Source organism: Herpailurus yagouaroundi, unplaced genomic scaffold (assembly GCF_014898765.1).
Source record: "Herpailurus yagouaroundi ecotype Mexico unplaced genomic scaffold, PumYag 186, whole genome shotgun sequence".
Classification (NCBI taxonomy): domain Eukaryota; kingdom Metazoa; phylum Chordata; class Mammalia; order Carnivora; family Felidae; genus Herpailurus; species Herpailurus yagouaroundi.
In genome coordinates, this window is record NW_024412417.1 from 15,298,214 (window position 1) to 15,325,055 (window position 26,842).

Sequence of the window (26,842 nt, forward strand, 5' to 3'; positions counted from 1 at the left end):
TATATATATATATATATATATATATATATATATACACACACACATATATATATATTCTGAATGTATTCCAAATACATATTCCAAATATATATATTCTAAATATGTATTCCAAATGTATGTATATTGCAAATACATACATATATGCACACACATTTAAATTATACATGTTTCCCCCCAAGTGCTGAATAATGCCTACAAAATTATAACTTGAGGTAGTATATATTCTTTATAATTACTGAATTGTGAAACAAGCCAATTTTTAATATGAAGCTCTGAAGACAAAGAAAAAACTCATTGATCACTTTTGCTTCAGAGACCATAGAATACCAGAACTGAAAGGAGCTATCTAATCCAACTACCCATTTGTTTCTTGAATCTTCTCATACCATCTTCCAGGGCAATTGGCCTAAGCTGAACACCTCTAGGGACCAGGAGTTCAGTACTAAAGATAAGGTTACCTACTCCATCTTTCCAAGAGCTTTGATTGTAATTTATATCTGACTTGCTGTGACTTCCATCCATTGGTTAGTTGTTTTCTTTGGACTCATGTAGCTCTTCATATGACAGGTTTTCATATATTTTTAATTTAATTTGTTTAAATTTTATTTTAAGTAAGCTCCATGCGTGATGTGGGGCTTGAACTCACGACCCTAAAACCAAGAGTCACATTTTAAAAAAATTATTTTTTGGAAGACAGAGAGAGAGAGACAGAGCACAAGTTGGGGAGTGGTAAAGAGAGAGGGAGACGCAGAATCCAAAGCAGGCTCCAGGTTCTTAGCTGTCAGCACCGAACCCGACACGGGGACTTGAACTCACAAACCATGAGATCCAAAGTCGGACACTCAACCAACTGAGCCACCCAGGCGCCCCCGGTTTTTCACGTTTCTAAAAGGAATTTTTAATGTCCTGTCTGAGTTTCTATTTCAGCTTTTACCCTTTTTGTCTTTCCTATTCAAGTTGCCAAATACTTCGATGCATCTCCTCCAAAGGAAGAGTGCACTGAAAACTGAGTGAGGTTCTCAGTGAACAGAACTGCTTTGGTGCAGTCCCGGCTGTCACCTTTCCTGTACATTTGAGAGTAGGTATCTGTTTTAGCAGCTTCAGAGCACGTTGACTTTTTGGGTAAGTCCTTAACAGCCCAGTCATTTCACCGATCACTTCGAACCGTCAAAAATAAGAAAGATGCAGTTGCCCCCTGTCAGGTTTTGAGTTGTAGTGGGTTGCAGCTATTTTAAAGGCCTGTTGCTTTCTTACACATTTGAGGAATGTTAGATTTAATCTTTCTCCTTTCTTGTTGTGTGTTTGTTTTAATCTCTTCCTTTTCTGGGGTGGAAAACAGTAGGGAGAAGTGGTAACACATAGGATTAGGCAAAGATATGCATTCATTTCTTTTTTTTTCAACGTTTATTTATTTTTGGGACAGAGAGAGACAGAGCATGAACGGGGGAGGGGCAGAGAGAGAGGGAGACACAGAATCGGAAACAAGCTCCAGGCTCTGAGCCATCAGCCCAGAGCCCGACGCGGGGCTCAAACTCACGGACCGCGAGATCGTGACCTGGCTGAAGTCGGACGCTTAACCGACTGCGCCACCCAGGCGCCCCTAGATATGCATTCATTTCTTAAGGAGGACTGAAGGAGGGGCACCTGGGTGCCTCCAACTTCCGCTCAGGTCATGATCTCACATTCCCTGAGTTTGAGCCCCACATCAGGCTCTGTGCTGACAGCTCAGAGGTTGGAGGCTGCTTTGGATTCTGTGTCTCTCTTTCTCTGTGTCCCTCCCCCACTCGTGTTCTGGCTCTCTCTGTCTCTCAAAAATAAATAAACACTAAAAAAAATTTAAAAAAAAAGGACTGAAGGAGACAGAGTTTGTTACCTAAAACATTCTGCTTTTGAGGGGGTGGGGGAGTCTCTCTTTTAACAGGATCTAATTTTCATTATTTGCTATAAACAAATATATTTCTGTAAATTGAAACATAATCTCTATTCCTGTGAGGCTTACGGTAGACTTCTCAAGACAGTGATAATTAAAAGCCTACACCATTTCAGGTCTTATTTTTATAAAGATTGTGCCTGGCTCTGACTGTGAAATGAATAGACTCCTACAAAAAATACTGTTGTTTGTAAATTCCCACTTTTACGTGTCACCGTACTCTACCTCATAAGCATTTTTGTGTTCACCTGTTTCATATGTGGGTCTCAGAACCTTGTTTTATCAGACCAGATGTAGTAAAGTGAGGCACTATACATAACCAGAGTGAGTTCTGTGCTCTCAGGAAACAATGGAGCTTAAGACCAAAAGATAAAGTTTAGAAGGAAGTCTATTGAAAATAACACATGACTTAAAAACCAAAAGAGATGATTTAGCAACTTTAGCGGCTTCAAAGAAAGTGTTATTTAAGTGTAAATTCTCTAACGTTGGTCAATCTTGAACCCTGTAATATTTCATTGTTCCTAATCCGTTAACAATCAGCAACCAAACGGTGCAAAGGAGATGTGTTAGTTTAGAGCTGATCAGCACAGCCGTATGGCACAATTCTATTTAAGTAAATTATCCTATGTCCCAGACAATACATCCATTTCCCTAGAAGAGCGGTTATCCTAGAAAAATGTTTGTTCCCGGAAGAAGTAGTTCTAGTGAAAATGTTCACCATAATCTGTGTGAACCGAAGAAATGTAGTTTTACGGTCAAAGAGAAGCAAGGGTGCTAGTGAAGTTAAAAGATTCCTTCTTTGACAAGTTAATTGCTTGGCAAGGGTTCTGTCAGTTGCAGGCTGGAGTGAGTGGCATTTATAGATTCTGCAGGAAATCAGGGATCGACAGTAACTGCATTGCAAGGATAGGGTCTTTGTTCCGCAGGGTGCAATTCCTCTCTGGCAGTACGTTATATAGTGCGAACTGAACTGCTTCGAAAATGCAAGCGTTATGAAACTGATAGGTAAGGGCCTATTCCGACTCATGTCACAAGTCAAAGGGAAACTCCCTGACAGAATTTCTGACGAAGAAATCTCAATATGAGAGAGCATGAGGAAAGTTATAATATGCAGACTTCAAGTTTTGAAAGAGAAAAACATTTCTTGCCATTTGAACAGTGGTATTTCTTTTGTCTTTCTGGTATAAAAAAAAGCTAAAGATAAAAATCTTTATTCTCTCTTAAATGTATGATTGAAGACGAAAGTGGTCCAGCTAGTGCCACATAGGAGTATCATTAAAGATAAAATCTGTTTTATATACTTCACTTGAATGAAATCAAGAACTTAACCTTTCTTGCAGGGAAACCTGGAATTCAACACTGAGAAGATCCATGTGAAATTTTTTAAGATCTTAAATTCAGCTTTTAGTTTTCTGTCTTCTATGAGTCAGCCCAATATAAAAATGTGCATCCATTCATTCCTTCAGCAAATATTCCTTGAATACCTACTGTGTGCAAGCACAGTACTAGGAACCGAGGATACAGCAGTGAATAAGACACATACACGGTACCCATCGTCATGTGGCTTATGACCGACCTGTAGCACAGTAAGCATATAATCCCACTGGAGTGGGTGAAAGGGGGCAATGCCAGGAAACACTTAGGGAAACAAGGGGAGAGAGTTCACACAGATCCACACAGAGGAGAGTTACTCTCCTCTCCCTCTCCCTTTCCCTCTCTCTTCCCTCTGTCCCTCTCTGTCCTCTCTCCCTCCCTCCCTCCTTCTTGAATCCCCTTTAATCCCTATTTTCCTCCTCCATCTGTTACAGTGGTGATTTTAATATGTTTACTGTGGACCTTCAGTGTGTATATGTGCTCTTGTAAAATGTGCAGTGTTTATTTTTTTATATATACAGATATGTATTTAGATATGTGGGGTTTTTTTTTTAAGTTTATTTACTTATTTTGAGAGAGAGAGAGAGAACAAGTGGGGTAGGGGCAGAGAGAGAGGGAGAGAGAATTCCAAGCAGGCTCTGCTCCATCAGCACTGTCCGTGCAGAGCCCGACGTGGGGCTCGAACTCACGAACCATGAGATCATGACCTGAGCTGAGATCAACAGTCAGATGCTTAACCAGCTGAGCCATCCGGACGCCCCCATATGCATTTTTAATTTACATTCTCCTTTTACTTCTCTCATTGAGCATTATGGTTCTTATAATGTGTACATCCAGTCCTGTATTTCTAACTGCTGTGTAGTTCTACATGGTACCATATACCACAGTTTTCCTCTCTGTTCTTCTGATGCTGGACATCCAGATATATATACTCCAATTCCTGCTGCCAAAAATAACACTGAGATGAGTATCCTCATATGTCTCTCCTTATGAGCCTGGGTGAGAATTTCTTACATAGATCTATAATTACCTAGAACTAGGTTTTGTCCAGTGTGCATCTAATCAGTTTGGCCAAGTTCTGCCCACTTCACCAGGTTGCCTACTTTAGACTGCTTTCCCACCAGTAGTGTCTAAGGGTCTCTATATCTCCACATCCATGCTGACATTTAGCATTACTTCCTAATTTTTAATATGCTAGCATCAGTACGAATGATGATTAGCATGAGTGATGGTTAGCAATGATTGATTGCTCATTGTTGTACCAGTTTGTTTCTTTAGTAACTAATGAGTTTAAAAATCTTTCATACCCATCAATCTTTTTGTTTGCTCTTATGCAAATTGCCTGTTCCTAACCCTTACTCATCTTTTGGTTAAGGTTTCTATCTTTATCTTTTCGGTTTTCAAAAGTTTCTGATATTATTTCCTCCCTCAGTTTGAAATATTACAAAAATCCCTCATGTGGAAGGTTTATTTTCCCACTATGAATGTGGTGGGGTAAAAGAATCCAGAATCCCTGAAAGCAAGACTCTTACCTATTAAGCAGTGTAGACATAGTACCTAAATCTTGCGAAAATCTTTAAGTGGCCTTTTCACAATGGCTGTGTTATGTCCTAGCCTGCTTAGAATAAGTTCTTATAGCAAATATCAATTTTATGAGAATTTTCTTATGAGAATGGAGAGGAGGACATAAATAGATTTATGGGCATTTTAAATTGCTATGTAGATCAATGCATCCCAACACAAACTAGTAACAATACTTAGGGTTTCTATATTCATCTAAAGCTATCACAAAATTCTCAAAAGATTCTCAAAATAAACTTTAAGTCACTTCAGTTCACTCTATGTCACAATGATGTCTAGGGGAAGGAGATGGCCATGAAAGCAAATGAACGTTTGAAGGATGTAAAGAATTCAATATCACAGGCCTAAGTGATGATATCAGATGGGACATTTAGAAATGCAAGATTTTACTATATTTAAGTAGCTAGAAAATGGCACAGTTAGTTTTTAATGTATTCAGTGTTTAAAAAATTAGCCAGGCTTCTAGTGCCAAACACTCCATATGATAAAATGAGAAATATACGTACATTTTCGATTTGCTTCCTAGTAAGTGTAGGCATAAAAGTTGTATGTTCATGGCATCAATTTACTTTGATGCATTGGATGTTACCCTTCCATTTTGTAGAGCCTTTGAAATATCAAAAAAAATATATAATTTGTAAGTAAGGATTTAGAATGTGAATGAAGGAGAATCACTTTTAAAAGCCACAATTCACAGTGCTAGTCATCAGATGATTCATTTACCTTCACCACAGAAGTATTAGCAGTTTTAATTTTAAAATCTTTTCTTTAAGAGAATGAATGAATGAAGAATTAGCATATGCCTATTGGTAATGAACAACTGCTTTATGAGAATTTATTTAGATAAATAAGTGTCCTCAGAAGCAAATCAGTGAGGTAGGTCCTGATCATTGTGGTAGGCCCTGTACATTCGAATATCGTAAATAAAATACAATTTCTGCCCTTAAGCAACTTGAAGTCTTATGTATATCAAAATATAGTGACAAGTGTGTTTTTAAGAGACTGTATAAGAAATTGACCTTTGTTCAAGCTGGACGCATAATATCCACCAGTGATGTAGAAACATCAGTTTTTAAAATAGCAGAAATAATTAGAAAATACCATTTGATTTATGGAAATTCATTTTACAGCTTAGTTTTTATTATACAGAGAGGTATGGTCTATTGGGTCAGCAAAATTGTAACAAGATGTTAAAAACTTTAGAATTGATCTGAGTAATGCTTAGTAAGTTACTTAAACTTTTAGAAAAAAAGGACTTCTAAAAGCTTGTGAAAGCACTATAAAAAAAAACTATAGCTTATAGGAGACTTAGTTAATTTCAAGGCATATTGTATTCTTTTGCTAGGGCTGCCATGATAAAACACTACAGACTGGGTGGTTTAAGCAACAGACATTTATTTTCTTTCAGTTCTGGAAGCTGCAAGTTCTCTCTCCTTGACGTATAGATGACCACCCTCTTGCTGCCTACTGACAGGGTCTGTGTATGCACATCCCTGGTGTCTCTTTGTGTGTCCAGATTTCTTCTAGTAAGGATACCAGTCATATTGGATTAGGGCCCCACCCTTACAGCCTTATTTTAATTTAATCACCTGTTTTTTCAATTTTTTTTTTTTTTTCATTTTTGAGACAGAGATTAAGCGTAAGCAACAGAGGCAGAGGGGGAAAGAGAGAATCCTAAGCAAGCTCCATGCTCGGTGTGGAGCCCAAGTTGGGGCTTGATCCCACAACCCTGGGATCATGACCTGAGCCCAAATGAAGAGTCAGATGCTTAACCGACTGAGCCACCCAGTCTCCCCTAACTTAATCACCTCTTTAAAGACCTATCTCTAACTACAATTACGTCCAGTTACACCCAACTAGGTGTTGGCACTTCCATATCTGAACTTGGAGGGAACACAATTCAACCATAGCATCATGAAGTGGTATGATATATATGAGGTACAACTCACAATAAAATTTTTCTGATTTACTAGGAATAAGTATGGAATGGAATGTGAAGACTAATGTCTTCACTTTAAGACTTCTGACACCCTGGAAGTACAGGAGATTAGGAAGCATCTTTCCCAAATATTAGGAGAAAAATCTAATTTTTCATCTAAGTTTGTACTTAAAGATAGACCTTATACCGGCACGTTCTCAAGACGTCTTCGGATCTTTAAGACATTGTCATTCCTCCTAATCTCTCAAATACAAAATGGTTTATCAGGCCTAGAAACTAGAAAGCATTTATAGTAGCAACATGCTTAATATAATTATCTGGTTCTTTTACCAGAAACAAATTAATTTGGGAAATAGAAAATTACATACAATTTTTAATACCACATAATTCCATTATGTAATGTATGGCTACTATATTCAGAAAAAATTATGTTAGAAATGATGTGTGAAAGGATTTTTAAAATAGTAAATTTCTTGGGGCACCTGGGTGGCTCAGTCGGTTGAACGTCCAACTTCAGCTCAGGTCATGACCTCACAGCTCGTGAGTTCAAGCCCCATGTCGGGCTCTGCCGACAGCTCGGAGCCTGGAACCTGCTTCAGATTCTTTGTCTCCCTCTCTCTCTGCCCCTAACCCACTCGCATTCTGCTCTGTCTCAAAAATAAATAAACATTAAAAAAAATTTTTTTAAACAGTAAATTTCTTAAAATATTATTATATCATATCTCATAAATATATCATGGTCCAAATGCAGAGAAATCTATTTAAATGATCAGTTAGACTTTAAGTTAAGAGAGCAACTTAAGACCATGCAAAAGCAATTGAATTTTCAACATGTTTTAAAAGAATTATTTGTCGTGCCACTAGAAACTGTACTTTTTAGTTTAATTTCGCTAAATGCAATAATTAAAGCAATTAATCTATTAGAAACTACTTCTGAAGCATTCAAATTTTGAGTTTTTGCTTTGGTGACTTATATAAAGATTCACTACAGCTGCTTCTCAGTTGAGTAAGGGAAGAGGCAAGGCCACTAGTTTGAATATTTTAAGTTGACACTTCCTACATCTACTGAGTTGTTCAACAGTCAATACGGCGGAAATAGTTGATGCAGAAGGACCTTCTGCCTCCCGTTCCTCCCACACGAAAATACTACATAAAACAGAGCAAAATAATTTTGGGACATAAATTTATCCTGAGTCCATCTGGCCACTTGGATAAAATAAAACCTGTGAGCAGTTATTTACACAAGTACTTACATTAAAGTATAGCATACAGTGTCCTATATCGTAAATCTGCCTACATACGACATTATGGGAAAATTCTGAACTTTTGTAAATACACATTACATTTTAATAATCTTTGTGACATTCATAGTATAGTCATGAAGTAATACAAACTCGGCGATAGACTGATATTATATCCTAAAGCTGGCATTTATCACCTTGAGATGGTGTTATGTCAAGCTTGGTTTTACTTAATCAAGGACTTGTCTAACATGATACTATTATATTAGAGTCTAATATTTGTGTATAACATTCTCCCTCTGTGTCAGAGGAGTATTGCACAAAGGCTGATGTTAAATTTCTACGGACAGTATTAATGAAATTTTAGTACATTAAAAATATACATGCAGGGGCGCCTGGGTGGCGCAGTCGGTTAAGCGTCCGACTTCAGCCAGGTCACGATCTCGCGGTCCGTGAGTTCGAGCCCCGCATCAGGCTCTGGGCTGATGGCTCAGAGCCTGGATCCTGTTTCCGATTCTGTGTCTCCCTCTCTCTCTGCTCCTCCCCTGTTCATGCTCTGTCTCTCTCTGTCCCAAAAATAAATAAACGTTGAAAAAATATATATATATACATGCAGATCTTTCTCTAACATATAGATGCCTGATTGAGAAATTGACCTCAGCCCCTCAATGTCCACCTCTAGAACACCTAATTTGGGGGGGGGGGGGGAAACAAGTTGACCTTTTTTAGCAATCCGTGTTCAGTTTTCAAGGAAAAGAAGAGTACCTATAACAAAGCAGAAAGTTTAAAGCTGCCAACTGTTAAAGCTGGAAGGAGTTCAGCAACCCTGTGTAGACAGTACAGAGAAGCTACCTGACCTCTTTTTGGAAAAGAAATCAGAGATTTCCTAGAGGGACTAAATGACTTGCCTGAAATCACTCATCCGTTAAAAAAGATAGCTAGTTAACAACAGCCTCGAATTAAAAACAGACTTCCTTTTGACATACAAGACTTGAAATGTCTGCTGAGGACCCACAAGAAGAGATGGGGCTCTATGTTACATAGTTTCTCTTGTCTAAAGAGGAAGGAGAGCTGATCCTGCCTGGCCATTTCTGCTGGACCCAGCCCATCTTTCCTGCATGGATAACCAAGGTCTTTGTCCAGCTGCAGAGCTAGCAAATAGGAACTGGCAGGTTTTATTGGAGAGGACAAGAGAGGTGAAATTAAAAACAAATTTTTAAATTAGAAAATCCAAGTCTAATGTATTCCTAACGGCAATGTAGATGAAGTCAAATAATATAATAATAATATCATTAAATTGTTAAAATGAAACAATGATAATAGCGTTTGAAGGCCTGTATCACGACCCTGCAGTTATACGTCCACCCCCACTATTATCCACATAGTAACATGATGCGTTCTCATCAGTAATAGCAGCTCACTGCATAATTGAGTCACAGGTTCTTCAGGGAGAGAAGTGTAAGTTTTAAAGCCTTGTTGGACAAGTTAAATAATCACAGAGTTATGATACTGCTATGACGAATTCCTGGCCAGAGATCCCATATATTTCATGAGACTTCAGAAAATGTGTGGTGGGAATTGACTGACCTTTACATAGTTCCCTTTAAGCTGAAATATGAGAAGGAAGGAGAAAAAGGTCTATTTAAAATTGAAGAATACTTTCTGTGGTGGATAGCAGTATGCCATAATGAGAAAAACCACAATGGAGAAAGGTCTCAGCGATCTGTTGGAGAAAGTGACAGAAACAGTATATCACAAGCAAGGAAAATCTGAAACTTGGATGTGAAGAGGTAAATATAATTTTAGAGGGAAATCTGAGACTTAGAAGGATCAGATTTGGGACTGAAATATCAGGAAATAGTGTATCTTCCTCAATATAAACAGATATTATAGAAAGTAAAAATGAGCTATTTGATTAAAAGATGTAAAAACATTTTTTTAATGTTTCTTTATTTTTGACAGAAAGAGAGAGAGAGAGAGAGACAAAGTGTGAGTGGGAGAGGGGCAGAGAGAGAGGGAGACACAGAATCCAAAGCTGTCAGCACAGAGCCCGACACGGGGCTCAAACTCATGAACCGCAAGATCATGACCTGAACAGAAGTCAGACAGTTAACTGATTGAGCTGCCCAGGCGCCCCTGATTAAAAGATTTTTAAATAGACCTGAAATTCCATGAACTTGATAACGGCAGGACAGGTATAGAACATTTAGGTGAAACTGAAAATAAAAAATAATAATTTTCAGATACAGTCAAGAGGGCAAGATGCTTTCTTAAAAACAGATCATAAAACTATTACAGAAGTAAAATGTAGTAGTTAGAAAGCTTATGAACATTTGTAGAAGTCTTTTCAAGATAATTAGGGTAACTACCCTTCTGGACTCCACATTTGAACAACAAATAAGAACTGAGCAAGTATTAGAAATCTTGGGAGAACGAGACCGTATTTTTCTTCGAGTTCAAAAACAGCCACTTTCCAATTCTGATGTAGCCACACCTTGATTATAACACTTAATCCCTAGGGTTGTCTGTTTTGTGGTTCTGCTCCTACTAGACTGTGAGCTAGTCACGGAAACAGTCTCCCCTGGAGTTTTTGAGTCTCCAGGACCTATTTTGGTGCTGCACACATTGTAGCTACTAAATAAATCTGTGGGAATAAGATGGTAATATAATCAAGGAAGGGAAGGCAATAGGCTCAGAGGGTGAAGAAAACTTTCTTCAAGACTTTGCTCAAACACCGTCTTGCTGATAACTACCCTGTCACCTCTACCGCTCTTGATTCCTTTATTTCTCTACTGTACTGCTTCCTTTCAGTAACACTTGCCATCTTTTAGCTTATGGTGTAATTTACTGATTTTTTTTTATATTTGTTGTTTATGAACTGTCTCCCCCTGCTAGAATTTCCTGGGGACAAGGATCTTTGTTTTTATTTATGCATCTGAGGTACTTCAGGTAGTAGGTGCCAAAAAATATTTGTTAAATAAATGAAATATTGGAAAGACTATCTCATGGGAGAGGAATTAAATTTCTTGCAAATCTATCTGAAAGGTACAAGCCGAGGATATACTGAAACTACAGTTATGCTGATTTTGACTCAATAATTAGGAACGGGAGAAGCTTAAAAACACAATGTGGGCGGTAGAGCAAAAACTGGACCTGGTTCTAAGCTTTAAAATTGAGGGAAGGGGGCGCCTGGGTGGCGCAGTCGGTTAAGCGTCCGACTTCAGCCAGGTCACGATCTCGCGGTCCGTGAGTTCGAGACCCGCGTCGGGCTCTGGGCTGATGGCTCAGAGCCTGGAGCCTGTTTCCGATTCTGTGTCTCCCTCTCTCTCTGCCCCTCCCCCGTTCATGCTCTGTCTCTCTCTCTGTCCCAAAAATAAATAAACGTTGAAAAAAATTTAAAAAAAAAAAAATAAATAAAATTGAGGGAGGAAGATCCATAGGAAACCATTTCAGGGAGCAGGGAGCTTCTGACAACTACAGATTGTAAACTACCAAAGAATGAAGGGCATCTGGCTGGCTCAGTCAGTTGAGCATTCATCCGACTCTTGATTTGGGCTCAGATCATGATCCCAGGGTTGTGGGATTGAGTCCCATGTTAGGCTCCATGCTGAGCATGAAGCCTGTTTAAGATTTAAGATTCTCTCTCTGTCCCCCTCTCCTTCCCTCCCTCACTCCCCGCCCCCCCCTCCCCTGCCCACACGAACATGCACTCTCTTAAATAAATTCTAAATAAATAAATAAATAAATAAATAAATAAATAAATAAATAGCAAAGAATGAAAGAGGAATACAGGGGCATATTAAGAAAGATGCAGGCAGGGGCGCCTGGGTGGCGCAGTGGGTTAAGCGTCCGACTTCAGCCAGGTCACGATCTCGCGGTCCGTGAGTTCGAGCCCCGCGTCGGGCTCTGGGCTGATGGCTCGGAGCCTGGAGCCCGTTTCCGATTCTGTGTCTCCCTCTCTCTCTGCCCCTCCCCTGTTCATGCTCTGTCTCTCTCTGTCCCAAAAATAAATAAAAAACGTTGAAGAAAGATGCAGGCAGATTATGGAGGGCAGTGTAGAACTCTAAGTCCAATAGGGAGAGACTACAAGTCCCCATGACCTGCGAATATTTAGTATAGGTAGAACCACAAGGGGAAAAAAAAAAGACAGAGGAAGAGAGTCAAGATCTGGAAAACAGAAGGCTGTGGAAGGAAGTAATAGCTGTCTTTCAAATATTTCAAGGCTGCCCTTGGAAGCGGACTTTTTCTGTACCATTACAGAAGAAACTAGAACCAATAATGGAGGCTGTTTTTGACATCATTGTAAGAATAACTATTTAATAATTAAAACCTCAATTCTCCATCACTGAAAGTGTTCAAAGAAGAGTTTCCAGGCAGAAATCCTGCACTGCATAGAATGGTAAATTGCATCCATTGCCTTTATTGTACCCTGGAATTTCACTGGGCCTTTGTCTGGAATGAGGGTCTTAGAGTTTGAGAAGGAGTGCTCTAGAGGAAATTTAAAGGAGATTCTTTCAATTGAAAAAGGAATTTGTGGAAGGGATTTATACCTCTCCTGATCCCCATACACACATACCTCTTTTGTCTTTAATATCACTGGAATCCTTTCAAAAATTCAGAATGCCCTACATTAGCCCATGGACTTCTAGGTTATTGTGTGGAAATGCAGCAGATGGGATGTTTCCCCCTGGCCTTTGCACAGTGGCAGGCTGTTTTCCACTTCTTCTACTGAAGGTTCTACCCCTTTCACTAAAATTGACCCTTCGAGACCAGTGACAATTGGTACAACCTAAGGCCATATGTCCTAACATTGTAAATAACTTGTAAAGAACTCAGTTCACTTATGTGTGGACAGAATGCAGCTCTGACACAGACATTCTTTGGATAGGGAGTAAATTGATTGACTTTGCAATCACAAGTTTGTTGAAATAAAACTTCATTATAGGCTTTAAAGTTTACAAAATCCTTCCTCTGGATGTTTGGCATATGCCACTTAAAATGAGGAACTAGGTTTTACGCTTGGTCAAAACTGGAAACTCACAGCAAAATTCTATTTTATTTTATCACATTAACTCAACAAGATTACATCTCCCCTAAATATTAAGCAATGAGTAGAGAGAGAATGTGCAGTAGTGAATAAAACAGAGATGATCTTTGTTCTAATAGAGGATTCTGTTGAGTAGGTCTGGGGAGAGAACAAAATATAAGCCAATACATTTTGCAAATATAGCTGTAGAATAATATTATGAAAAAAAAAGAAAAAAAAAAAGGATACCATGCAGGAGAATAAAACTGGCCTCTTACTTTGGATTGGATCGCTAGGAAAGGCCTTTCAGGCTGAGTCCTCAGAATGAGAAGTCAGCCATGACAGAAGACCATGAGGCAGAAAAGAGTTTGGTCTGTTTGAAGAGCAAACCAGTGTTGTTTCAGCCGGGTGATCACTGGGAAGTGTGGCTTGTGGTAAAGTTGGAGAGACATGCGAGACCCTTCAAGGTCATGCTATATATATGTTTATATTATAATTGCAGTGAGAAGACATTGAAGGATTTTCAGGAGGGTGGTGACGTGACCCAACATATTTGTAAAAGATAGTCCTGGCTGCTTTATGAATAATGTCTTGGGGGCAAGAGTGAAAATAGCTTGGAATAGGATTAAGAGAGGTGGATGGATATGAGATCAGTTTTAGAGATAGGATCAATTGAATTTGATGATGATTGAGCAGGGCATAGAGTATAAAGCAAGGAATAAAAGAGGATGTTCAAATTTTTGGTTTAAGCAACTATTTGGCTGGGGAAGTCATTTATTAAGGGAGGAAAGATAAGATTTACGTGGGAAAGCAAGAGTATAGTTTGAGAGGTCTGTGAGATATTTTAGTGGTGAGATCGAGTAGACAGTTATCGGTTCTGAAACTCAAATGTGAGGTCTGCACTTGGTAATACATTTGAGTGACTGTGTATGGTTTTTAAGACAGGAAATGGAATTGATCATCTGGGGGAAATCTGAGAGCAGGGGACCCAGGACTGAACCATAAGGATGAGTTGAAGATGCTAAAGGTAGAAATTTGATAGAAGAGGTGAAATCAGCCAGGAAGGTTGATGAGGAGGTACCAGAAAAATAGGAGGAAAATCATAAGAATGTGATATAATGGAAGTCAAGAGAAAATAATGCTTTCAGATTGAAAGAGTACTCAATTCTGTAGAATGTTGCTCAGGGAGCCAGGAAAATGAGAATTGAAAGTCCCATTGGATATGACAATATGCTATTCGTTTTGGACCTTATAAAGAGCAGTTTTATTTTCACTCTATTATATTTTTGTTGGCTTATTTTATGAGTCAATTTGTGTCTCTATAAATGTGTGTGTGTGTGTGTGTGTGTGTGTGTGTGTGTGTGTGTGATAACCAAAGCAATTTATTTCCTGATTTTCCCCATTAGTTCTATTTTCCTGATGAATACCGCACTTCTACAAAATTATGTGTCAGAATGTGATAGTCTTGTAATTTTTACTTTTTAAAAGTTTATTGTTTTTTTGAGAAAGAGCATGCAGTGGAGAGGGGCAGACACAGAGGGGGACAGAGGACCTGAGCAGGACTCTGACAGCACAGAGACTGATGCGGGGCTCAGACTCACAAACCGTGAGATCATGACCTGAGCCAAAGTCGGATGCTTAACCGACTGAGCCACCCAGGTGCCCCAGTCTTACAATTTTTTAAATTAATGTCCCATGATGTTGAAAGTGTGGCATTATTATGGTGAAAACAGGAGTACTTAAGCTGTCTTTGTTTTGCTTTGTGCTGATATCTTAAATGCTCTTGTGCTTCATACACATGTTCTAAATACATTCTGGTCTATTAGTATATCTTTATTTTTAATTTCATAGCATTACTTAACCTGTTTCCTTAGCTTTTCTGCATTTATCAGTTCAAATAATAATTAATGAGTGAATAATAGGTTTAACTAATAGTTAATAAATGCTGCTATCTACTACTGCTTAATACTGTACATGGACATGGTAGCATTCAATAAATATTTTTTTAATATTGTTTAATAATGAATGGTTGAATGGAATGTTAGCTCTACTAACCTAGTAATCAGTTTTCTTTGTTAAATGTTTTCAGCAGATTACCCTTTCACAGGAACATATTCATTGGCCCTTCATATTTTGTAAATAATTATTAAATATACAGAAATGCAAAAAGGCTTTAAGCCCACGGTTTATCTAGGCTTCATCAGATCCTACTACTAATAGATGTGTAGCCTTTCATCTTCCTTATACTTTAGCACATATGAAATGGGGACTAAGCTAACATGTTTCATGTTTTAGATATGTTTTGGAGATGAATACTAGGTTTTTCAAAAATACTTGAGAGAAAGTTACTGTATAAAACAACGATTATCCATTAGACAGATATGCAAAATCATGGGAAAAACTAAAGCATGAGAAATTCCTAGTGTAGGTACCAGGAAAATTTTTATCCCTATGATATGTTAAGCACTATTGTTGAAACAACGTCAATAATTGCTTCATTGGCATAAATTTTTTAAATGGGCACATATAGAGGATATTATAGAAAGCATATAATTTGAAGAATTTTCTTACAGACATCGTGATCATTATAGTAAGAAATACATGTCGATAGTAGATTCTCATGAGATTAGTTTCCAATGTTGTTTTATATTTTTCTTAATGGACTCCATCCACCATGGAAAAAAATATGATATTTCTCTCTCACAAAAAGTTGTATTAAAAGGGGTGACATAATGTACAGAGATAAAGAGGAACTTCAGTTATGGGGGGGGGGGCATTTGCCTCTGGTCATTCAGGTCAGAAGTTTAATCACTAGGCAGTGAAGCAGAGACATGATGGTTTGACCAACCCCAGGTGAGCCCAGGAGCAGAACAACAAAGGGGGATTGAGAGTAGAGTTGGCATAAGGCAAAGATGGAAGTAGGGCTCAGATCTGAGAATAAGGAGGTGAGCTCTATGGCTCAGTAAGGACTGGGGGCAAACGGTGTCTTAGAGGATTGACAAGGGGCTGTTCACCTCATGTGATGACTATTTTATTTACTTCAGAATGGTAAGGTTCTACCACACACACCTTCTGAGTGGCAATAGAAGAAAGAAAACGTACCCTTTGTCAACTGATCCTGACCTGTAATCTGAAGTTGAGAATAAAAATCAATCAGTTCAGGGGCGCCTGGGCAGCTCAGTCAGCTAAGCGTCCGATTTGGCTCAGATCATGATCTCACGGCCTGTGGGTTCAAGCCCCATGTCAGGCCCTGTAATCTGTGTCTCCCTCTCTATGCCCCTCCCCTGCTTGCACTCTGTCTTTCTCTCTTAAAAATAAATAAACATTAAGAAAAAAATTTTTTTAATTTTAAAAATGAATCAATTTTAATAAATGATTTTAAAAATAGTACAAAATTTTTATATGCTGTTTTAAAATTGTAGTTACATTGAATTGTAGTAAAATGTGTGACAATTTTAAGATCATTGTCCTTGAAAAGTATCTTTTAGCATTTATCCAGATACAATATAAGATTTATTAAGATATAAAGTTTGTATTTTTGCCTCACCCAGAGAACCTATAAAATGCTGCCCTTATAGTGTGAAGTACAGCATTATTTGAAATGAAATTAGTAGCTTATAACAGTGCATCACAAAGCAATGACTTTTTTCTAAAATGTTAGGTCAATGCCAGTTAATCACACACATTAAAATTTAACGTGTAACAGAAAATAAAGGAACTCAGAAATTCTGTACCCGTTTTTCTATATCCAAATGCTGATAAATAGTGGCTAGACTCTAAATATTTTGGGGAATGCTTTTTGAATGGTGTTGCCAAATTTTAAGGGTTTTTTAGGCTGTAAATCATGCATCAAGATTTGTGGCCCCTCCCCAAATATCTTTTCAAAATTTGTTGTCGAGTATGGGAAAGGAAGTTGGGATTTGAAACACTGCTCTGCTAAGAGGTTGACTGGCTGGAGTTGCCAAGCAAAAGAATCCAAGTTATAAAGCTCTGGTCTAGGAGAAGGATTACAGAACATTCCCTTAACTAGAATGCCTATTGATTTGCCTCTCTGTAATTTCTTGTATTTATCAGAGAGTTTCTGTATGACCCTACAAAGTTACCTCTTACTGAGACTACTTTCCCCCAGGAATAGTCCCCTGTCTTGTTAAACCTAAGTTTCTCACCTTATTGTGGGAGTATTCATAAAGTCTGGTAGGTGGAATCAGCTTGAATTAAATTTTAGGAGGGAAACATGTTTAATCTGTATTGTTATGGACTATCACGAAGTTTCAAATCAACACAACAGACAAACTATTGCTTCCAGACATCTTTAACATGGAGTCCCAGAAGTGGAAGTCAGCTGATGCTGAGTTGCTTAGTTTGATTTCTGAATTCGCCACTTGGCACACAGTCTGAACTGTTTACCAAATGTACCAAGCTACGAATAGAACTACCTTCAGGCAAGAGTTCACTTATGCCCAATCTAGGTGATGTTTGACCTGGATCTGTATAACAGGAATGTTTTCCATAGGCAATTGTTTTGTTTTGTTTTGTTTTTCCAATTTGCTATTAGCGATCTTGCAATTTTTTTTAAAAAAAAAATTTTTTTCAACGTTTATTTATTTTTGGGACAGAGAGAGACAGAGCGTGAACGGGGGAGGGGCAGAGAGAGAGGGAGACACAGAATCGGAAACAGGCTCCAGGCTCCGAGCCATCAGCCCAGAGCCTGACGCGGGGCTCGAACTCACGGACCGCGAGATCGTGACCTGGCTGAAGTCGGACGCTTAACCGACTGCGCCACCCAGGCGCCCCAGATTCTCCATTTTTATGTCAGCAGCGGATCAAGCGGTACAAAACTGTATAACCATTTATATTCAACCAATATATGGCTCAGTTAAATAAATTGCTAATCAGAGGGAGTCATTACTTCCACGTGTGTTGAAAGGAATATAGGAAGCTTAGCCAGTAAAGAAAAAGACCAAAGACGAACAGGTAGGAACTAGATTTACTTGTGATTTAGGAAATGCCTCCATTTTCCATGCATAGGTAATATTATTCTCCTCACCCTGTGGTGTGGGCAAGGGGGAAATAATGAGGAAATGACAGTGAATAAGTAAACTAATAATGAATAAGGCAGTTTAAGTGAACACACTTTTTATAAATATTGCCTAGTGTTGGGCATTTGTACCCGAAACTTTTATAAACTTTTTAGATCTTTCTGTATGTTTATGCAAATGTTTATACTCACAAAATCTTTTTTTAAATGTTTATTCACTTATTTTTGAGAGAGAGAGACAGAGAGCCAGCACAAGGAGGGGAGGGGCAGAGAGAGAGAGGGAGACACAGAATCTGAAGCAGGCTCCAGGCTCTGAGCTGCCAGCACAGAGCCTGACGCAGGGCTCGAACCCACGAACCGTGAGATCATGACCTGAGCTGAGTCTGCCGCTTAATTGACTGAGCTGCCCAGGAGCCCCAGTATAGTCACCAAAATCTTAAGATTTTGATCTCATAGTGATATGAGATGTTGCTAGGTAATTTTCATACAGAATTCCAAGAGTGTTACAGTAGAAGAAATACTTCTCTCTCCTCTCAAATGTTTGAAAATGTTCTTCTAACATTGCTATAAAGACTTTGTATAAATTTATCACAAGGCCAGAGCGTGGGTTGGAATAGCAGAACAGAATACCAAAGCAGGGAGTTTCTCAAACTTGGAAACTATCCTTACTACTGCCACTGCCCTAAAGGATGAGAAAGAGAGAGAGGCCTTCATGAGGAGCGCTAAATTCTTGCCCACTTTCAAAGATCCCTAAGAGGCATGTTTCGTAGTGGTCAGGGTAGAGAGACTTCTGTTTTCCGTGTCTTCCACCGCATTTGCTGCCTACCAAACAGCCTTCAAAATGCAGCTAAGGTATCTCTTCTTCTGTGAAGGCTTCTCTGGCCCATGTAAGTAGAGTCGTCACTCCCCGTTTTATGTCACCAGAGTGACCAGAACGAATCGTCAATATGCTACTTATCCCACTCTATTGCATTTATTTGTTTTTCTTGTCTGTATTATCCTGCCTATCCCCTACCACCAGACTCTGAACATCTGAAGAGCCAAATGCATGTTTTGTCTAATTCTTACCCAAAGATCCTAGGGAAGAGTCTTGCACACGGTGCCCAGTAAATACCTGAATGAATGAGGAAATAAAGGAACGTGTGAAGGCCACCGTACATTAGAAAGGGAACTCTCTGAATGATTGAAAGATAACGGTATTTCATGTACCTCTCTTTTTCCCGGCCCTACACAGCTTTTGGTAAAGGTCGCTCTTTCTAGTCTCCCTTAAGGGAGATCTGTCACTTATTATTTGATCATGCTTAACTCTATCAATGAAATGAAGTGTTTTCTTTTTATATGAATATTTTAGTTTTTCTTTGAAAATGGCATTTCACATGACTTTTAAGACTTGCAGAGATGGTATATAGAAGGTATATGAGCATTCTTTTTCTAAATTTTGGTAGTATCTCCCCAAAATGTTTGGCTTATGACTGACTCCATTTTATTTCGGGAATTACACTTTCGGGGGGTGACCAAATGCCAGTAAGTTACAAATCGCATGAAATAATATTTCCTGTTTTCTCTGAGTGTGAGTTCTTGTGGTTCTGTCTGAAGTCATCTCTGAACACTGACTACTAAAATTTCTTGAGGACATTTAGTAAGAGTTTTGGATTCCTGGTGATAGCTAAGTGAAGATTTACATAAGAAGTATGTCATATAATACGGAGATAGAACAACTGTGCTAAAGTTCTTTGTTATATATGGAAAAACAGTTTGTATCGGCAGCCTCATTGTCTGATACTGATATCAGAAGGTTCTCTTAAGCCATATGATTTAGCAGTTAGTAGTATGGATTATAGAGTCAGAAGATCTGGATTCAAATCCTGGATTTGCTACTTATGACATTGGACAAATTATAAACTATGCATCAATCTTCATGGGCTTAAATTCTGGTTTCATTTCTTTTTGTTTGTTTGTTTTAATATGAAACTTATTGTCAAATTGGTTTCCATACAACACCCAGCGCTCATCCCAACAGGTGCCCTCCTCAATTTCCATCACCCACATTCCCCTCCCTCCCACCCCCATCAACCCTCAGTTTATTCTCAGTTTTTAAGAGTCTCATATGGTTTGCCTCCTTCCCTCTCTGTAACTTTTTTTTTCCTTCCCCTCCCCCATGGTCTTCTGTTGAGTTTCAATGTGGAAGTTCCTCAAAAAAGTTAAAAATAGATCTACCCTATGACCCAGCAATGGCACTGCTAGGAATTTACCCAAGGGATACAGGAGTGCCGATGCATAGGGGCACTTGTACCCCAATGTTTACAGCAGCACTTTCAACAATCGCTAAATTATGGAAAGAGCCTAAATGTCCATCAACTGATGAATGGATAAAGAAATTGTGGTTTATATACACAATGGAATACTACTTGGCAATGAGAAAGAATGAAATATGGCCTTTTGTAGCAACGTGGATGGAACCGGAGAATGTTGTGCTGAGTGAAATAAGTCGCACAGAGAAAGACAGATACCATGTGTTTTCACTCTTATGTGGATCCTGGTTTCATTTCTTAGTAATCTATATAACCTTGGACAGTAGATTTATCCTCAGTGTCCCTCAGTTTCCTCATTTATTTTTTTTTCAGTTTTTTAATTTATAAAATAAAGATAGTAACAATAGTATCTCTCACATAAGGTTGTGCATTTATTAAATGAGTTGATGTGCTGGTTTGTACAGCATTTAGAAAAAGGCCTGGCATATAGTAAGTGGGACATACGTGTTAAGTTATTCCACTAGAATGTGAGCTGCGTGAGGAGCTGATTGTCCACTTTTGTTCACTGCTGTATCCCCAGTAATAGAATCGTGTCTGGCGCGTGGTAGGTGCTTAACATATATTTATTGAGTTAGTGTGTATCACTTTTCTTGTCTGTGAGATGAGAATCATGAGAGTAGCTACATTGGAGAGTGTTCGTGAACATTAAGTGAAGAAATGTTTATGAGGAACAGAACATTAGCTATTACCATCATCATCATTGTTATTGTATATAAAGGGCCATAAGTAATATTATAATCCACATATTTTTTCTTTCCCTTATCGTCTAGCTATTCTGCTTTTATGATTCATAACTTTGACCTTTAGGCTTTTTTTCCTTCATTCCTTGGTCAAATCTTATTACTGTTTTTTTTAGCCTACTCAAGAAATTAATTTGCTTACTTCCATGGACATTTTCTGTCATAAGATAAAGGCAAACATCATCCTAAATCTCATTACAGAATAATGGAAATGCTGATCATTTAATGTTTCCTTTTTTATCTTCTTATACCTTAAACATCCTTCATCTTCATCAACCTTTGTGAAAGGTTTGGGTTGACCAGCTGCTAACGAGTACGGTCTGCTTTTCACTTTGTACATCTGCTGAGTAAACACCAAAACTGTCTTTGAAAACTGAAATCACAAAAGCTTACAATTTATTTGTACCGTGTTGACATTAAGCCGGGGATGGGAGAAAAGATTCTATATTTTGGATTTCACATTCAACTCAAGGGTAATTGCCCAAGACTATTAAATGCTTTTAGCAATCTGAAGTCTGTAGAAAATGTTGACTACCTGGATTTTTTTCTCCCATGACTTAAATGCAAAGTTATTTTGTTGCAGAAAAAAATGTGTATATTAGGATTCTGAGAGTTGGCTTCTAATTAAATATGTATATATATATAATGTAATATTGTTATGGATATATATTATATATATATAATATATCCATAAATATTTCTAGTTAGCATAGAATTGTTGCTGTAAGGGAGGAATGGTTCACAGTGGCAGAATTGACATCAATTGTGAAGACTGAGGTAGAGATGAATCTTCATGTTTTTAAAGCAAATGTGTATCAAAAGGTTAATTCAGTCTGTAGCATGGCTCTATAACCTATTCTGAGCAATTCCTGTCTCTTCTAGCAACCAGCCATTTCTGGGCTGGCTGGAAAACACTATATAGTGCCATAGGAATACGTTCTTTCTTTCTTTTTCATATCTACCTTTGGACCTTGCTACTTGTTTTCTCCACTACTTCTCACAGGGACTTACTTCCTTTTCTTCCTTTCCCTTTGTTAGTAATTTACACTCTCAGCATCACCTACATCATCTCTAGCGTAGAAAAGGGCAAGTTGTGCCAAAGGCACAACTCTGTTCCTGATTGAACTAATCTGTAGTCTAGACACTATGTAACTATTTCACATAATAACCTTTTTATATATTCACTTAAGTGACCAGGTCTCTATTTCAGAATAAATTTAACATACTTTAGAATGTGGGTGATTTTTTTTTTTTGAGAGACAATTTTTCAAAAATGGAGATATAAATGACATGTAAGTTTCTAGACCTGTTAGAATTGATGGCTACGTTTTGATTTTAAAAAGCAAATATAGGTTTATAATTGGTATACAGTTCGAATAAACAACATGGTTTTAAAGATTTATTTTTAATAATGATTTTACTTATTTTGAATCAAATGATTAACTGTACAGTTCATACTTTATCCATTGTCTATTTTTCTGTAAGTATACATGGTATGAGGCACCTGTGGTATAGTACACAGGACATTGGAACTGAAATCGGATCCTCGGAATGTGAGTCTCACTCCGCTACTTGCTAATTAAACAAGTGATTTAATAGATTTAATAGATTTAATTAAATCTTTATTAGTTCATCTATAAAGAAATAATGACATTCTCAGGGTTGACATAAGAACGAAGGGGCATAATTAGTGTGGGATATGTTTCATATTCAACAAATAGAATGCTATAATAGTCTACGCAAGCTATATTTATGTATCTTTGCTTCAGAAAGATGATTTTTATATTTAACAGTGGAATCTATTTTCAAGGCCACATTTTGCTTTTATTTTTTTTTCACATTTTGCTTTTAAAAGGTAATTTATTGTGTATATTTGTGACTCACTTTTTCTCTGATTATTTTTGGATGAATAAGAAAGTTATAAATAATTCAAATACTGGATTATAACGATTCTGGAGTTACACTTAGTTTTATATAATGAAACTGTCTAATGGCCCATCATTTGAGAACCACATCCAAAGCCATTTGAATATATATTCTTGTACGGAGGAATGACATTTTTCATCTTTTATCAGTAGTTTCTTTTGTATGTAAATTTTTAAATTCCTTTGGGAATGGCAGTACTTATATCATAATGGAATAAGAAATAACCAACTGGCGAAAATAGATAAACCAGAAATATTATATGTGTGTGGGGGGGTGTGCATGTATCCATTTATTTATTATACATAGGCAAGCAATTGAGCATAGGACAAAAAGAAGTAGAATTGTGAATTTTCTTGGTAAGTTCAGTGTCATTCAAGACTAGAAGTCTCTAGCCATTACTGTGCTTTGTCTCTCTAATGCCCATGTGCCAACATTCTACATTTTCTTTAAAGCTATCTTCCTTGAAGTAGGTGATTTTCTTCTCTCTTTAGTGCTCCCTACTTGCCCTTATGCCATTCTTGCGTCATTTATCTCTATCTCGAAGATTCTGACTATAGGAAAACATATCGAGAAGCTTCCCAGGACGACTCTGTTCTAAAACTACATGAGAGAAATTATGCTCATATGGAAGTAGATGCATCTGGACTATGGTAGACTAACTTCTTCATGGTGCAGAAAGCCAGGTCATGAACACAGAGAAGGCAGGGTCCAAGCAACTCAGGCATGACCACTGTTTCAGGTTTTGGATTCCTTGTCCCCATGCAATTACTAGTTAGAAACTCAAGATATACCCTTCCAAAGTGACTTTGTCCCTGGATGCCAAAATAAAAGTTTCCACGCCTGGCTGGCTTATTTTCCTAGGATTTCCGTGTTCAATCCCTCATCCTTGATACTTTCCTCTTGACCACAACTTGACACACACATGTGCCCACATGCACACACACACACATACATGCATACATATTCCTGAAACAAGACTGCAATCGATGCAGTAACTTCATGGGCTATCCTCTAATGTTTTATTTCATTTTATTTTTTAGGATGGTGATCAAAACTTCAGTTATTTTCAGGACTCACTAGGAATTTGTGACCCACAGTTTAAAAAAAAAATTAGATGACTTTCAATAGTTTTTTTCAGCTTGCAAAACTCTGTGATTCTTTTCATTCGTCTAACAAAAATTTCATTTAATAAAAACGTTTCTATTCTCTGAGGAAAAAGCAATATGGTATGAAAAAGTGCTCTTAGAATTTCTGGTTTTTCAATGTTCTATTGAAATGCTAATATTTTATGAAAGTGTATAAGGAACAGGAAATTGAACTAAGAAGGAGTCGTAAGAATACTAATAAGAAAGGACAAAAATCTGTCAGAAAAACAGAAGCAAGAACCTGGGATAATCCTAAGTATAAACTACCAAAAGTTCTTAATGTCATGGCATTCTAATTTGTACTGAAAGTTTCCTAGTTTTTAGAAAGATTTGCAAGGATTATTACTTGAATGCATTTTTTTTTAATGCTTATTTATTTTGAGAGAGTGAGCAGGGGGAGGGGCAGAGAGAGAGGAGAGAGAGAGAATCCCAAGCAGACTCTGCGCTCAATCTCACTAACCTGGAGATCATGACCTGGGTGTAAATCGAGAGTTGTAATTTAAAAGACTGAGCCACCCAGGCACCCCTTACCTTTTTTATACCTTCTAAATTGCGGTGTCCAATGGCCAGAGTCATTAACATACATAGAAGGCCCTGAGAGAGTGCAAGGGAGAGGTTCAGAGGGAGAGAGAGCGAAAATCTTAAGCACACTCCACACTCAGGGCAGAGCCCAACGTGGGGCTCGATCCCTCCACCCTGGGCAGAAATCAAGAGTAGGTACCTCAACCGACCTAGCCACCCAGGTACCCCGACAGCCCTTTTTTAAATTGCAGACTATCCTATCCCTCTTAATTTTTCCCTTTTGCATTTATCCCCCTCTTAAAACTATATAATTTACTGATTTATTGTGTCTGTCTCCCCCTACTAGAATGTAAGCTCCATGAGAGCAGGGATTTTATATCTGCTCGGATCCTTACTGTGCCCTAAGTGTTTACAAAGGTACCTGGCATATACTAGGAGCACAATTATATTAATTGCATGAGTGTTTGAATCTCCTAGTACATCAAGCGAATCACTTGCACATATACCCTACTTAGGAAATATTATTGTATGAAAGACAGACTGTAGATTGTAATATTTGCATTTTACAAAACACTTTGAAGTCCGTTTTACACATACCCAAGAATGAGGGCAAGACATGGTTACGACTGGAATCTTTGTACCCTACCTTCCCACCCCCCACCCTCCATAGGGGAGGGGAGAGGTTGAGTGGCTTGTGTAAGCCACAAAAAGTGGGGCAGTCTTCTGACTCCTATTCAAGTAGAATTGTGGTTGCTTTATATCCTGGGCTAGAGATTTGCAGTTTACAGAATGTGACATGTTAATTTCACTTACAAACTTTTGTTTCTAGTACGTTTGTCTGACTTCCAACTTCATGTTAAGGGGATGTCTTTTTTTAGATGTTAAAGCCTTGCAGTGTTTATTGTCCTTCTCAGCAACAATAGGTAGATTATTTAGGGAAAGAAAGCATTAAATTCTGGAAATTAAAGCAAAGTTTACAAGCGTCAGAGTACTTTGTTAGTGTCCGTGCTTTTTCAAGCTCTTGAATTTTTTTTAACCTTTTTTCCTCTGTTGACTTTTTTTTTTTTAAGACAGAAGACGAAAGAAAGTTTTAATTCTAGGCTTTCGTGGAATCTGTTGTAAATTGGGGAGCCTTGTGTTACGATTTGGAGAAAATGTCACTATTTCCTGGCCATGCTTGAGGAGCGCTAACAAATTGTAAGCGAAACTGAGGAAAGGGGAAGTACCACTAATTTGCCGGATGTATTAGCCATCTGCGATGCCTAACGCAGAGCACGTAATTAACACCACCGTCTGGCCTTAAGCACGCGGGGGAGAGAGGAGCGGGTAGCAGGGGCCGCTCTGGGTCTCGGAGTTGCCCAGAAGCAGAGGCGCGCGCTCCGGAGCCAGCAGCCCGCCGCCGCCGCCTCCCCCCTGCGGCTGCTGATTGGCGGGGACCACAGCATCAGCAGCATCTCCCGGCGAGGGGAGGGCGGCGAGACTCAGGCAGCCACAGCCTCCGGGATCCTCAGCTCCCTCCCGGCGAGACCTCGGACTTTCGCCCCGAGCAGCCCCGTCTCCGCCCGCCACCGCCTCGATCCCCCGCTCCCGGCCGGCCCCCAGCAAAGTGGAGGGCTCGGCAGCCGGGAAAGCCGCGTCTGGTCCGGACCGGGTCGGGGAGGCCGGGGCCAGACCCCCAGGGTCCCGCCGCACCGTCCCGGCCCCCGAAGCGCTGCGGTCGCCGCGCCCCAGCCGCCAAGACGCCTCGTATCTTGTACCGCGGGAAGAGCGGGTCTTCGTCCAAGATGGGCCGGCAGGGCTTGGGGGGCGCCGGCGCCGCGGGGCGCTCCATGCAGCGCTCCCAGAGCCGCAGCAGCCTCTCCGCCTCCTTCGAGGCACTGGCCGGCTACTTTCCCTGCATGAACTCCCTGGAGGAGGAGGAAGGAGGTGAGGCCGTCTGTGGTTGGCGTCTCTGCCCGTTCACCCCTCGCTCCTCGGTGGGTGGACGGTTCGCAGGGGGAGGGAGAGCCCCCGGTGGCAGGGGGCTCGGCTCTCGGGGACTGCGCGCGGGCGAGCGACCCCCGGGCGC

General features: G+C 39.1%; 1 protein-coding gene across 50 annotated transcripts in view; it reads left to right on the forward strand.

Moving 5' to 3' along the window:
- The window catches only part of RIMS2 (regulating synaptic membrane exocytosis 2), a 617,389-nt gene that overhangs the window by 558,599 nt on the left and 31,948 nt on the right, over positions 1-26,842 (forward strand). Inside the window, exon 1 of one of the 50 annotated variants that reach the window (XM_040494220.1) lies at positions 26,135-26,700. The exons of the other annotated variants lie outside the window; for them this stretch is intronic. Within the exon in view, the coding sequence (XP_040350154.1) occupies positions 26,559-26,700 (142 nt within the window). The 5' untranslated portion in view covers positions 26,135-26,558. Of the gene's footprint in view, positions 1-26,134; positions 26,701-26,842 lie in introns of those variants that run through there. 50 annotated transcript variants of the gene reach the window in all.